The 15,058-nt window shown below is 49.7% G+C and overlaps 1 protein-coding gene across 1 annotated transcript in view; it reads right to left on the bottom strand.

Annotated features, from left to right (window-relative positions):
- The window catches only part of AMPD3 (adenosine monophosphate deaminase 3), a gene marked incomplete at its 3' end in the record, with an annotated part of 30,468 nt that extends 24,198 nt beyond the window's left edge, over window positions 1–6,270 (bottom strand). Inside the window, exon 1 of the mRNA XM_079709029.1 lies at window positions 6,045–6,270. Coding sequence (XP_079565155.1) covers window positions 6,045–6,265 — 221 coding nt within the window. The 5' untranslated portion in view covers window positions 6,266–6,270. The remainder of the gene's footprint in view (window positions 1–6,044) is intronic.
- Window positions 6,271–15,058: the final 8,788 nt, after the last annotated feature.

Genomic DNA, 15,058 nt, shown 5'->3' with positions numbered 1-15,058 from the left:
GCAGGAGAATTTGTCTCTGATGAATCAGCGGTGCTGGTCCTACCATTAAGAAGTTTCTAATCATTCGTGCCTTCCTCTCACACGCGTCTCTCTGCATGCAATATCCCAGACACCCCTCCTTGCAGCCACTAAGAACTGCTGTGGCCTGCGTTTGCAGGGCACGTGGAACATTCAAGTAGGCAAATGTCTCAGGAGACAGAGGGCAGACCACCCTGCAGGGGTCTAACATCAAGGGCAGGTGAGGTGAGCACGATGTCGAATCAACCACCATGCTGTCTTCAGATAAGACAAACTCTGAGTCCCAGCATATGAACAGTCTCAATCACAGTGCACTTCACAATGTTACTAACTGGGGGCATTGGAGCCAGAAGAGATTGTGACAATCAACCAGTCCCACCTCCTGTTTTCACAAAGGAAGAGTCAGGGGACCAGAGATGGGAAATGGCTTATACAAAGTCACGGCAAGGTGCAGCTAGCCCTTAGCTTCCCACCTCCCTAGTACCCTGTCACCCTGGCTGCTCCTTCCTCTAGCCTGGCATGTGTCCTCCTGGCTGCTGCTGGGGCAGGCACAGATCTGTAGCTTTGTTATGGGAAAGGGACTGATCAGTGTCAATTTCAGGTCTCTCTGGACCTGTCACCTTGGCACCAAAAGATGATTTCACAAACTCTTGGGGAAGTAAGCACAAGGTTGGTTTAAAATGCCACGAGCGGGCTTCCCTGGTGGCGCAGTGGTTGAGAGTCCGCCTGCCGATGCAGGGGACACGGGTTCCTGCCCCGGTCTGGGAAGATCCCACATGCCACGGAGCGGCTGAGCCCATGAGCCATGGCCGCTGAGCCTGCGCGTCTGGAGCCTGTGCTCTGCAACGGGAGAGGCCACAACAGTGAGAGGCCCGCGTACAGCAAAAAAATAAAAATAAAAAAACAAAAATAAAATGCCACGAGCTCGTGCTTATCTGCAATGCTGATTTGTGAACCCTCACCTTCCTCATTAACTAATTAGTAATGTTTCAAATGACACCACCCCAAGTCCTAGGATCTCCCGACACAGAGTTAAGCAGCAGGGAGGTGCGGCCATCAGCACTCCCTTCTCCCACGTCTCTCCCCAGCACTGCCACCCAGTGATGTCCAATGCCAGCTGACTACTTGCCCTCCTGTGTCACAGGGCCCAGCAGCCTCCTGGGTACTATCCCAGCACAACCAGGGCTTACAGACACCAGCGAAGGACTCAGCGACAACCGTGACCCACCAGAGCCCCTAGAACCCCTCCTTTTCTCCAGGCACCGGCGACACCTACAGGGTGTGGAGAAATCAGCTGATCTCCAAACGGACCTTATGACTCACCCAGAGGCAGCTGTCGTCTTCCTGGCTCTTGGCCAGGTCTCTTCTCACAGATCCACGGCTGATTTTTCAGGAACCACCAATTTCTCCCTGCCCTGTCTATACACCATGGCTCTCTGGTCCTTATCTGCCCACATGTGTTATCACCTCTTTGGGGACAAGACTGTTTAGACCTGGAAAGTGGAGGCGGCCCTTTTTCAGAAGTCTGTCTTTGCCCTGACCCCGACCCTACCTAACAGATGCACTGAGTTGTTCAGGAAACCCAGGCTGGACTCCAGGAACCTCCAGCCTAGGCTTTCCCCAGCCCACCATCCATCCATCACACGGAGCTGAGTCAAGCATCCTATTCCAAGGAAGATACCAACTCATGCCTGTCAATCATTCCTCAGAGGCAGACTCACCTTGAGCAATGAGGTTCCCACTTTGGCATCTTTTGGATGTTCACACCGAGAGGAAGAGCCGTTACTTTCGGCTCCCTCTCATATTCTGACAGGGTCAGCCAGACCCTGTGAGACTCTGGCTTCAGTGTCACCCACACGTCTGCCAGGTCACTGTTTTTATCTCTATGCCAACTATACCCCTGCAAGCCTCAGCCAATGCCGCCTGATGACCAGTCCTGCTAAGGAAAAGCAAGGTGACATCTAAGGTGAGAAACAGGTAAAAAAGTTAAAAAAAAAAAACAAAAAAACCCCACCACAATCAGAAAGCTGGAAGGCTGCCTGAGCCAAAGCCACCAGACTTGTCCAAGGAATGTCCATATTCCTCTGTCCCAGTGAGGAAGCCAGAACCCATCCATTATGGCTCCAGCCTTGGTCTTCAGGTGAGCCCCAGACTGTCACATATGAACATGGGCTGGGAGCTTGGACTTTGCAGGGATAAGGAACAGGTTTAACAACAGATGGGGCAACTCCTTAGGGCCCACACGCCATGGGCAAGGGTTTGGAATAACCAGAGCTAACCACTAAAGCTCGTCTCTAAGGAAAGCAGAAAAGCTAAACGGAGCCCAAGGAGAGGGCCCTGTGTTCATCTTCTATGGCTGCATTACAAATTGCCACAAGCCTGGAGGCTTCAAGCAGTCCCCACTTGCTGGCTCGCAGCTCTGTAGGTGAAACATCGGCGTGAGCTCAGCTGGACTCTATGTCCGGGGTACTGAAAGGCCAAACCCAGGCTGGCCACACCAGGCTCTTAGCTGGAGACCCTGGGAAAGAATCCACTTCCAAGCTCATGCAGGTGGTTGGCAGAATTCATCTCCATGTGGGCCTAGACTGAGGCCCAGGTTCCTCACTGGCTATTGGGCAGGGGTCGCCCTCTGATTCTTGTATGTAGCGCCCTCCATCTTCAAAGCCCGGCACAGCACCTGGCTCTGGCAGGAAGGCTCCATATTACCATTTATATTCCAGAATTTCAGGGAGCAGCCAAAGACAAAGAGGAAGCTGCGGAGAGGGTTCCTCTTCCGAACGATTCACATCTGAATATTTGCATAACGGTGTCTCTACTGAACAGCGAGGCTGAAAGATAAAGCTGGGGGCGCACAGCTCCAGAGGATACTGGGACATCTGACAGGCAGTCTAGGGACCAAGCTGTCCTCTGGCAGAAAAGAAGCCAGTGGGCAGCAGGGAGCTATGGTCCAGCTTTTCCCTCCATTTCATTTAGAAGCCGGCAATTATACCCTGGAGAGCAGCCCCCAGTGTCATTCCAGTGTCTTCTCGTGGAAGCAAGGACCCCAGCCCTGACTGGAGGTGGGACAGCCTCGTGGTTAAAATGTGGGGTTCTACCTTCCAAAGACGTGGATTTTAGTCTCTGCCCTGTCACTTACTGGCTATGTGTCCTAATCAGCAAAATGGAGATAAGAATATCCACTTGATAAGCTTCACGTGGGGCTTAAAGAATGAAAGTAACCGGCACAGGCCAGCACTTAGCCCACAGTAAGTAGTAGCTGCTGTTGCCGCCCATCTCTGCCGCAGGAAGCTGGACAAATAGTTAACATCTCCATGGGGCTTACTGTGATCCAGGCGCTGCCCCAAGCCTTTTGCGTATGTTAATTCCCTCATTCCTCACAACACCCCAAGAAAGTAGCTCTTTACCATATCTACTTTACAGATGATGAAAAACTGGGGCACAGAAAGGTTTCCTAATGGGCCCAAGGTCACAGAGTGTACCAGGGAGTGGTAGAACACAGTGGCCCAGAGAGCCGTGGCCACCCTGAGGTAGTATCTGTGGTGGCAGTGGAGAAACAGGATGTCTTTCTTTTGCCGCACATACACTGCTCGCTGACACAGGCCAAGTCCTGGGCTGGATCCTGAGGATCCGGTGGGAGCCAGATAATGTGCTCAAGGAGCTTCCAGTCAAAAGGGGCAGACAGGGGCTTCCCTGGTGGCACAGTGGTTGAGAGTCCACCTGCCGATGCAGGGGACACGGGTTCATGCCCCGGTCCGGGAGGATCCCACATGCCGCGGAACGGCTGGGCCCATGAGCCATGGCCACTGGGCCTGCGCGTCCGGAGCCTGTGCTCCGCGGCGGGAGAGGCCACAACAGTGAGAGGCCCGTGTACCGCAAAAAAATAAAAATAAAAGGGGCAGACAGATGCAAACCAAGACCATCACAACCTAACAAGTAGAGAAGGAGAAAAATTTCTGGAGATGAGCTTACAGAGGAATTTCTGGAAACCACGGAGCATCGTTTGGACTTAGAGTAAGAAGGCTTCTATTTTGCCATTAGCTTGGGCATTGATAAGAAGAGAAGACTCTCTTTTGCAGACGTCAGGCCCAGTGTCGCTCTGTAATGGAAACTGGCCTCAGAAACCTATTTCTAGTAATACGAAATGCCAGGACTCCTTCTCATTATAAAGGGTCCAAAATGCTCAATTCTTAAGACACAGAACGCCCTGCAGACCATTCAGTTCATAACGTCAGCCCTCTGTTCAGTCAGTGCAGTGTGGACCAGGGTCTCCCCCATCAGGCTCTTCTTTACCCTCCAGGGATGACCTGTCCCCACCTCACTCAGCACAAGGCCGGCACTCAGAGCTGGCCGATGGCACCAATGACCCCTTCACTTCACAGCCCCTCAGAGGAAGGAAAACACTTATTTTTTGGATAATGAACCTCTGTTCTTGCCTTCATACAAGTACTTGACTTTTTTACTACTTTCCAAAAAAAGTTAAGGAAATACTGAAATTCTGTCCTACCAAGAAAGGAAAGGACTTGCCTTTTAAAATAAGGCGGTACCTTAGGAAGGACCTGATGATGGACTAGGTTGCAGAGAAAGCCCAAGTTCTACTACGTTAGCTGTTGGGGTCTGCAGTATGCCAGCCAGCCAGGCACCCAGCTACAGCCCTGCCAGACACGTTCTCAAAGCTTTTTATTCTTTAATTCTGCTCTCCCAGGTGAGATAAGCTAAAAGGGTGAGGGCTTCCCAATGCACTTGGACAAAGATCCAAACTATTGGGTTGGATAAAAAGTTTATTCGGGTTTTTCCGTAACATCTCACAGAAAAACCTGAACAAACTTTTTAACCAACCCAATGCTTATCAGGGAGCACAGACCAATCTGATCTGGGCCCTGCCTACCCCTCCAGCCGGAGGTCATAGCGCTTCCCCCTTAACCACACCTCTACCCAACATGGGCCTCCTTGAAGATCCCTGAGGGCCTTTGTCCTGGCTGCTCCACCTGTGAGACTCTCACCCAGCTCTACCCAGAGCTAGCTCCTTTACACCCTTGCATCAGCTACAATGTCACCTCCTAGGAAAGACCTTCCCTAAGTACCCAGTCGGAAAAAGGACTCTCCCTCTCCATGCGTCAGCTGGCTGCTGGCTAGGTTTGGCCAGTGGCGACCAGTGGGGGAAACTGGAACATGCCGGAAGGATTAAAGCCAGGTATCTCTGCGTCCATCTCTGCCTTGGGAGGCATCTCTGCAGCTGTTGCCTCTCCCCCTAGGCTACATTTTCCACTGACAAGGCCACCGCATTTCCAACTTCTCTACCCCAGGCTCCAGCGACACCACCTCTCTCCACTGTCTCTCTGCCTGGGGTGGTGGCTGCTTCCTACTGTGTCTAATCTCCAGGCTGCCTCTCTCCCCACTGCTTACCTCCTCAGTTCTCTACACCCTGTAACCAATTCCCTGCATGAAAATCCTATTTCCATTACTCAAGTAGTTCCTGCTTTTCTGGTTAGACCCTAACACAGCACTTATCATAACTTGTCATTTTTCAATTAAGTGATCCAGTCACTTAATTACTGTCTAGACCGGCTGTAAGCTCTACAGAGCAGGGACTATATCTATCTTGTGCACTAATGCATCCCCAGTGCCCAGCACAACACCTGGCAAATAGTGAGCTGAGTTAATTAACAATGCAAAGTACATATACATTGTTAATTAACAATGCAAAGTGATGAAAAGAAGTAAAACTGATGTTTCCCAAGAAACCCTCAAGTTTTCAGAAAGAAAACGGAAAGGTCATTTGGAAACGGTGTGTATTTGTGCACATGATTTGTTATTAAAACATCAGTAGGGAAAGTGGTTTTTGATCTTTTCAACCAAACAAAGGCACCAAGACACACTTCAGTGAATAAGTGGTGAGTTCAGTAGTCTTGGTTAAGAAATAAACTCAGTACCCAAGACAGCCACGTTCACACGAAGCGTCTCATCCGGGACACACACCCACAGCCTGCCTGGGTCTGAACAGCCCCACACAAGTCAGGGGGACAAACCTTTTCGCAGTCTCCACAGACTTCTGCTCCGCCAGCTCCTTCTGCAGCTCCCTCTCCTTGGCCTCCTTCTGCCCGATGGGGCAGTCCTCGGGGACGGTGAAGAGGGACAGGGCATCTTTGCTGTCCTCTTCTCGGAGCACTTTAGCGAACACCTTCTCAGCCAGGAGCCGGACCTGCTCGTCCACCTCGGAGATGTTCAGCTTGGGGAACTGGCGCGGCATCTCGACTGGCAGAAAAAGAACCAGCGTGAGCCTTCAAGAATTACTGGACCACCTGAGTCACTGCTGCGTGGCAGGGGAAGATACCGAAAAAAGGGCCAGGTGCCCCAGTCCCTGTGGTCAGCTGTCTACTTAGGAACTCCCCAGACCAAACCCCGCAGGCCAATTTTTAAAACTAGCTCCCTAAGTGACTGGATGTGAAGGGTGTAGGTCCAGTTACGTCTCACGAGAAAGCAAACGTTCAGAAGCGAAAGAATGAACGGTCCAACCAAGTCTACTTCTGTTTTCCTGAACCCGGGGGATCCTTAGCGTGTGGGCAGCCCCACCCTTCCCGCCTTGGTTTCCATGACAGATCAGGAAGATGAGCGTTCAGAAGCCCCGTCCTGCAGGCTACGAGGAGGCTGTGCCACGTACTACAACGTCCAGACTTGCTCCCCACTGCACAGAGGGGAAGACGGAAGACCAAAGGGGTTAATGATTAGCATAAGGTCCCAGGAGATCCGCAGCTACATGCCTCACCACATAAAATGAGGCCTTTTGCTGAAATGAAATCATAATTCCACCATCTCCCAGACCCTCTGGAACTTCTAACAAGACAGCAAATAAAATAAAGGTTTGGGGACAGGGAGACTCTTTACCTTTCACAACCCGACTGAAAACTCACTTCCTCAAAGAAGCTTGCCCTTCTCCTCCCCTCTGCACACTGCGTTCCTCACTGTCAGTAGCTGGTCTCAATCACCTGGTTGGCTCCTTTCTTTCCTGTCTTTCTGCCTGTCTGTCTTTCAACACTTACATAGCCCATAGTAAGTACACTCCGCCAAGCCTTGTAAATTTACTAGCTCAGTTAATTTCCATTTTACAGATGAGAGAAGGAAGGCAGAGAGAGCTAACTTGCCCAGGGTCACACCTCTAATAAGTGGGCAGAGACCTGAGCTGTTCTCAGTCTCTGGCTCCCCTGGCCCTTTCCTCTCTAAGCCTCTGCTGAGGGATTTGAATGCAGGCACCTGGTTCCTGCATCTGTCCTCTAAACCACTGCTCTGTGCTGCTTCTCTCTGCCTATTTGGGGGTCAGGGCAAGTGTCCTCACTGTCCCTCACGCTTATGGAACAGACCAATACTGCATCCTCTCCACAAGCCACCTTCACCAGGAGCGGCTCTGGAAGAGGCGTTTCCTGTCCATCCAGTTTAAGGAGGGTTTAAAGAGAGAGGTGGCTTTGTCAGCCCGACAGAGGAGGATGAAGGTGAGACAGGGCCCAGTTGCTGCCTGGCAGGGAGAGGAAGCAATTACCAAGGAGGAGGGACTCACTGAACAACCTCGGGGCAGTCATTCCCTCGGCCTCACAGCGTTCTCACCTGTGAGATAAGGGGATTAGACTAAGTGATCTCCAAGGCCCTCTCAGTTCTAGGTACCAGGGGGGCTTCTGGTGCCTGGGGAGCCTTGCTGCTCTGGTCTCCTCTGTGGCACGTGGGTCTAATTCATGACACAGACAGGAATGAAGCAAGCAGGCTGGTAACGGGCGGCAAAGTACCCCTGTGGGCCCTTAGACTGTGAAACCAATTTCCTCCTTCCCCCCAACCCCGCCCCCAGGGCCAGGCCTTTCCTGGGCCTCCTTCACCCTCAGGGGCTTGAGTGGGAGGGAGCTGGGAGGAGAGAAGCAGCCCAGCATGCAACTGCTGGTCTGTGGCAGCAGAGTCCAAGACTGCAAAGGCCTATCCTGCAAAGATGAAGAGGAACAGCTGACTGTGGAGATTTCCACATCCTGATAGCAGAGAGAAGGGGAAGCTGGAAACTATCAGAGCAGAGGCCAGAGAAGAAGGTGACAGAAGAAAGAAATGGAGAGAAAGACAAACAGCTAGACCCAGGAGGAGCTGTTACGGGAGAACAAAGCTGGGCCCCCAGCCCTCAACTCTAAGGCCCTGGGCAAGTACAGCATTCCAAAACCTCACATCGCATCTCAGAAGTAGACCTCCAAAGGGCCCCAAGCGAGAGGCAGCAAATGCCATAAACCATTCAAGCATCTGACAGAGTAAACCCACTTCTAGAAATTGCTTCTAAGAAAAGAATCTGAAGGAAGGAAAAAGCACAAACATGTTTACCTGCACTCTTCATATAAATAGCTTTAAAATGTCCAAATGAGAGCATACTCACTTGAAAAAAAACATTAAGCAACCAAAATTATAACTATGAGGACAGTGCAATCACATAAAAAATACCTTGTGAGAACTTCCCTGGTGGTGCAGTGGTTAAGAATCCGCCTGCCAATGCAGGTGACATGGGTTCGAGCCATGGTCCGGGAAGATCCCACATGCCGTGGAGCAACTAAGCCCGTGCACCACAACTACTGAGCCTGCACTCTAGAGCCCCCGAGCCACAACTACTGAAGCCCACATGCCTAGAGCCTATGCTCCACAGCAAGAGAAGCCACCGCAATGAGAAGTCTGCACACCACAATGAAGAGTAGCCCCTGTTCGCTGCAACTAGAGAAAGCCCGCGCACAGCAACAAAGACCCAATGCAGCCAAAAATAAATAAATAAATTTATTTTTTAAAAAATTACCGTGGGAGATAACAGCAAATGAAAAAATTACTACATGAAACTGTACCTGTGCTTTGATTACAATGATAGAAAAATGCATCCCCTCATTGGCGAGGGCTGCAAGAGACACACACTCAAATGACCAGATGGCAGGATCACCTGTGTGACAGGCAATATCTGATTTTGATCATTAATGCTATTGTAATGTCATTTGCACAAAACAAACAAGATAGGGCTTCCCTGGTGGTGCAGTGGTTGAGAATCTGCCTGCTAGTGCAGGGGACACGGGTTCGAGCCCTGGTCTGAGAGGATCCCACATGCCGCAGAGCGGCTGGGCCCGTGAGCCACAACTACTGAGCCTGCGCGTCTGGAGCCTGTGCTCCGCAACAAGAGAGGCCGCGACAGTGAGTGGCCCCCACTTGCTACAACTAGAGAAAGCCCTTGCACAGAAACGAAGACCCAACACAGCAAAAATAAATAAATAAATAAATAAACTCCTACCCCCAACATCTTCTTAAAAAAAAAAAAAAGATAGAAAGAAAATGAATAGACTTAAAAATTATAAAAAGAGAAAAATATGAAAACTAATCAAACCTTTACATCCCAGATTTTGGCAATCAGGCTCCTCTCCCACCTAACCCACACCAGAGTGAGGCTGGTCCAAAGGGAATTCCATCACTGAGATCCATCTCTGCATTAGTTCTTGCCTTGGATGGAAGCTGCCCACCACCACCTTCCTACACCCCACACAAACACACACAGGTCTCACCCAGCCACACCCCACTAGGTACCCTCAGAAATGGGCACTGTGGGGGGGGGTCCTTTGTGTCTGAGGGCTCTTACGCCAGATCCTGCCATGGTTTTCCATGAAGCATTTTTAGTTTGCTGAAGTCAACTAAACACACTTTTCAGGATGCATCTTTCTACAAAAGATCTTCCTTTTTCTTTAGCTCAAATAGCTTTCATCAGTCTTCTCCAAACTTGGTCCCACTAGAAGTCAATACCTGTTGCTATGAAACAGGTCCTGTGGTCAATTATTAGGGAGACGCTGCATTCCACAGCCTCTTCACCCCAGATACACAGGGCACACGAAAGACTTAAGGATCACAGAGTACCATCTCCCCATAGACCCCTTTTTGTCAGAATCCCTATGGATCTCCTACAGAACTACTACCAATGTCTTAAATAATTGGTGAAGTCTCCATTCCATGCTTTAGTATTGACCAAGTAACCCAGCTGGGGTGCTAGGCTAAGTCAGTGGGCCTTAGGAGCCTTCTGGACATTTGCTGTCTCTTGCACATCCTTGGCAGACAGCTCCCACCTGCCAACCCCTCCCTCCAGAGCTTGCCTCTCTTCTCAGACCCAGAGACCCCTGCCAGGCCAGGCATGCGGAAGAAAGCCCACCATACACACGCCCAGCAGAGCTTCAGCTCCAGCTGCCAGTTCAAGCCTGGCTTTCAACCACTTGTCAGCTGAAGCCAGCAGGCTTAGGAGGCTCAACTGTGAGTTCACCCGCATTGGCTAGTGATACAGCTTATGTCGTTGTTACATATAATACAATACCCTCCAATAAGCTCGGAGGCAAAGTGTCCCGAAGTCAGAAAGCTATAAAACACCACTAATTTCAACAAACAGGAACGTTTTCATAGCATCATGACCCCTCCAGAAAGGGAGCACAGTGCCTCTTAAATCCCCTCCTCATACAAATGATGCTGTTTCTTGCTCTTGCCAGACTCCCACAGTTAGAACCCATGACACAGACCTGAGCCTGGCACTGGAGTCTCCATGGCTGATTCTGAGGATGCCACCCAGGTGACGCACTTGGGCCAAGGGCTGTGTGCTGCCAGGGAGGCTGAGCTGAGTCAGTGTAAGTGCAGCTAGTCGGGTTCTGTCTGCTGCTGGGGTGGGAGGTCTCTGCTTTGCATATCTGTGAACAGCCCTCAGCAAAAGCAGGAAAAGCCTGGGCTGCAAATTCTTCCATGAATATGAAATGGAAGTGGAAAGTTTCCAAGAGTCCTACAGGGCCCAGGTAATGCTAGTTATCATGGCTGCTGTGTCCAGAATGCAGCGTCCTGGCCCCGTTCACAGCCCTCTTCAGAGCAGGAAACTAAAGCAACTGCTGCCCAATGCAATCGTGCATTCAGCCTTCCTGACAAACCACAGACGATAAGCCACAGCCTCCCTCGAACGTCCAGACCCCTCCTGAAAGCTGAGCACTAACTGCAATACCATCACCCGTGCTGCTTCCGTTTTGAACCCCACCTCGGGCTTGGCCTGGTGACCCGGTTCATCTTACCAAGGGAAGTCGTCTATACACACAGAGCCTGCCCTGGTCCCCTCAGAGGGTCCCCCAAAGGGCCCCCAAACAGTCCTGAGGGCACCCCAGGACTGGCGGGGGGAGCTCTGGGCCAGTTGCCAATAAGAGCCTCTCCCCACCCCCTCTAAAAGAGGGAAGGGCCAGGAACTGGAAAGGACAGGGACTCAGGGGGAGGGGACATCTCAGCGCAGGAGCAGGCAAGGCTGAAGAGACGGGCATGCCCTGTCTCATTCCTTCCCTTCTTCCCTGAAAAGAGCTGCACATCACAGGTGACAGGGCGGCCTGACCAGCTCTGCCAGAGCACACGTGCCTGCCCACCATCCACACCCAGGGAACAAGTGCCTCCCGCCTGACCCACCCAAGCCCACCTACCCCAGCCTCCCCCTTCTTACTGCTGCTCCCGGCTCCCACGTGTGCCTCCAGCTCGGAGGAGCCTCCTGAGCGCCGGCTGGACGCGGCCACCCAGCCACCACAGCTGCCGCTCTCCCTGCCTCAAGTGACCCGCAGAGCAGTCAGGGTGGATCACAACAGCAACACAGGTCGCAAAGCTCCACTCTTCATCTGCCGTTTAGGAGAAGGATGGTCCTCTGTGGGGAAACTCACAACAGACACACAGCTTCCCCGGGACTCAGACCAACAGCATGGGTCTGGAAAATAACCATGAGCAAAAGGGCTATTTCTGTGGTGCTGTTGAAATCCTGGGGAGAAGCGCCCAGATAGGATGGGGCCAGTTGTTTACCGGGAGGCTGGCTCCAGCCCTGACCTGGGCCTGAGTCACCTCCTCACGTCCAATCATGAGGTTGTGCCTTCCTGAGCCCACATAATAATTCCTGTGGGTACAGAGCAGGATTACAGGGTTGACACACGATCCTCAGGCCGCTGCTGGGCTTTAGGTACCCAGAGATTATGACCCCCCTGTCCTCACAGCTGTTTCATAAACAGTGCAACCAGCAGGCTACAAGCAACCTAGAGGGAGGGTAATGTGTATTCATTAAATAATTAAATGACCTTAAAACGGAAAAAAAAAAACCGGAGCCCTTAGTACTATCCTGCCAGAGGGAGGAGAGGCAAATGATTCCTTCTGCTAGTGTGCTTGGGGGGCGGGGTTGGGGGCATGTAGGATGGGGCTGCCATGGGAGCATCCTAGCCCATGCATCTGAGAACCGACATAGACCCAGCACATCCAAGGAATCTTATTCTGCACCTTTAACCAGACCGTGGATACCCTTGGTCTAAACAAGCATTTTCCAAAGTGTAGTCTGTACAACATAAAAATGTCAGAAGGCTTGGACAGTACTGCATACCACAGTCCTTTATGGGGATTCACACACAATTCCTACTACCAGGTTCTAAACATCTGAGAAGTCCTCCAGTCAAGAAAGCTGCTTAACTTTGTTTAACCCAACACACTTATTTGACCCTCCCACCACTGCCACCATAGGGAAAAAATACCCATTAATATCCTGGGCATAGGCTTTGGAAAATGCCTTCCACTTTGAGCCTTCATTTTCCAACCTGGAGAAAGCTGCCTTCCTGGGCCCCAGTGACCAGTGTGAGATCTACTCCATCATGTCCAGAGACAGGCAGCAGACCCACTAAGATGACACAGGTTGGGACAATGGCCAAGGGTCCCGCTGTAGGGATACAAGACCCTCCAGAACAGTTTAGGAGGAAACTGTGGCTCTGTTTTGGGAGGGCAACCCTTGCTCAGGACCTAACAATTCCACCTTGAGCCTAACCTGTCTCTGCTCCTCGTGGCCCAGAAGTCCCCCTGGATGGAGGAGCACTGGTCCCAAATGCAAAGGCTTTTCCTGTTGAAAGGAACGTTAAGACAATCTATGATACTACTGAATGGAAGAAAATATTGCTAATGATATAACCGATAAGGGGCTAATATCCAAAATATCAATATAAACAGCTCATAAACTCAACATCAAAAACACAAACAACCTGATTAAAAAATGGGCAGAAGACCTGAATAGACATTTTTACAAAGACGACATACAGATGGCCAACAGGCACATGAAAAGATGCTCAATATCATTAATCAGAGAAATGAAAATTAAAATCACAATGATATCACCTCACACCTGTCAGAAAGGTTGTCATCAAAAAGTCCACCACAAATAACAAATGCTGGCGAGGATGTGGAGAAAAGGGAACCCTCGTACACTGTTGGTGGGAATGTAAATTTGTGCAGCCACTGTGGAAAACGGTATGGCAGTTTCTCAAAAAGCTAAACACAGAACTACCATATGACCAAGCAATTCCATTCCTGGCTATATATCTGAAAAAATGAAAACACTAATTCAAAAAGATACATGCACCCCAACGTTCACAGCAGCGTTATTTACAATTGCCAAGATATGGAAGCAACCCAGTGTCCATCAACAGATGAATGGATAGAGAAGATGTGGCACATATATACAATGGAATACTACTCAGCCATAAGAAAAAATGAAATTTTGCCATTTGCAACAACATGGATGGACTTGGAGGGTATTACGCTAAGTGAAATAAGTTAGAAAAAGACTAATACTGTATAATATTATTTATATGTGGAATCTAAAAAATACAAATGAATGTAACAAAAAGGAAACAGACTCACAGATATATAGGACAAACTAGTGGATACCAGTAGGGGGAGGGAAGGGGGAGGGGCGAGATAGGGGTGGGGGATTTAGAGGTACAAACTATTATGTATAAAATAAATAAGCTACAAGGACATATGGTACAACACAGGGAATACAGCCAATAACTTATAATAACTATAAATGGAGTATAACCTTTAAAAATTATGAATCACTATATTGCATACCTGTAACTTATATAATATTATACCTCAACTATATCTCAACTTTTAAAAATAGACTTTAAAAAAAAAGACAATCTATGATAACCAGACCCAGGCCTGCACCTCCCACCCAGGAGACCAGACTGCATTCACTTTTTTTTTTTCATTGCCATGAGATAAAGACCTACAATATTTATTAGGTTCAAGGACATAAAGTTATTGTGCCAAATCAGATTGCATTCACTGTTATCACTTAAGTGTCCCTTACAAAAACCCCAACAAACAGGAAAGGCTGGAATCAAATTATGACTCATCCAAAAAGATACGACTCTCCCCTCCCCAAAAGGATGCTGTAGGGTGGCCTATAGGGGCCCACTTTCCTTCTCATTTCTGAGGTGTGCATGACTCAAAGAGGCGTTGGGCAAAGGGGCTTTGCCCACTATATATCACCTCCATGACAGACCTTGCCCACCTCATTCACTATTGTATCCCCATGCCTGGAATATAGCAGGTATCAAGAAATACTTGTTGAATGAATGAACGCATAACATAATGAATGAGTCAGTGAGCTAAGTGGTGAGTCTATCTATTCCAGTGTCAAGAGTCAGTTCGGTGTGTGGTTAAGAATATGGATTCAAGCCAGACTACCCAGGTTGGACTCCTGCCCCACCACTAAGTTGCATGACCTTGGGCAAGTTACTAATTTCTCTGGCTCAGTTTTATTCCCTCTAAAATGGGGATAATAACAGTGCCAACCTCATAGGTTGCCATGACAAATTAGTTGGCATGTGTAAAGTGCATAGAATAGTACCTGGCACATAATGTGTGCTTTATAAGTATTATCTCTTGACTCATTATCACGCTGATACCAGGTGCGAGAAAGTCCAGCTGGGAAAATGAACATGACCTTTCATGTAGACACCAAATCCTTTCACTCAGCATTATTTACTGAACACTATTATGTGACAAGTACTCTCTCAACTCCTATTTGGGTGCAAGGAGAAGGCAACCATGTTCAAATGTGAAACCGGATCAGGAAAAAGAGCCTTCTCCTCTATGAGTGATACCTCTTGCTGACTTTGCATGGCCAGCACCCCAGCCTTGAGCCCATCCTCTTGGGCCCTAGCCCCTCCTAGATCAGAGCCCAAAG

The sequence above is a fragment of the Hyperoodon ampullatus genome, assembly GCF_949752795.1.
Source record: "Hyperoodon ampullatus genome assembly, chromosome: 7".
NCBI classification, from domain to species: Eukaryota; Metazoa; Chordata; class Mammalia; order Artiodactyla; family Ziphiidae; genus Hyperoodon; species Hyperoodon ampullatus.
The sequence above is the reverse complement of the archived record's forward strand: the minus strand, read 5'-3'. Positions and strand labels throughout refer to the sequence as shown.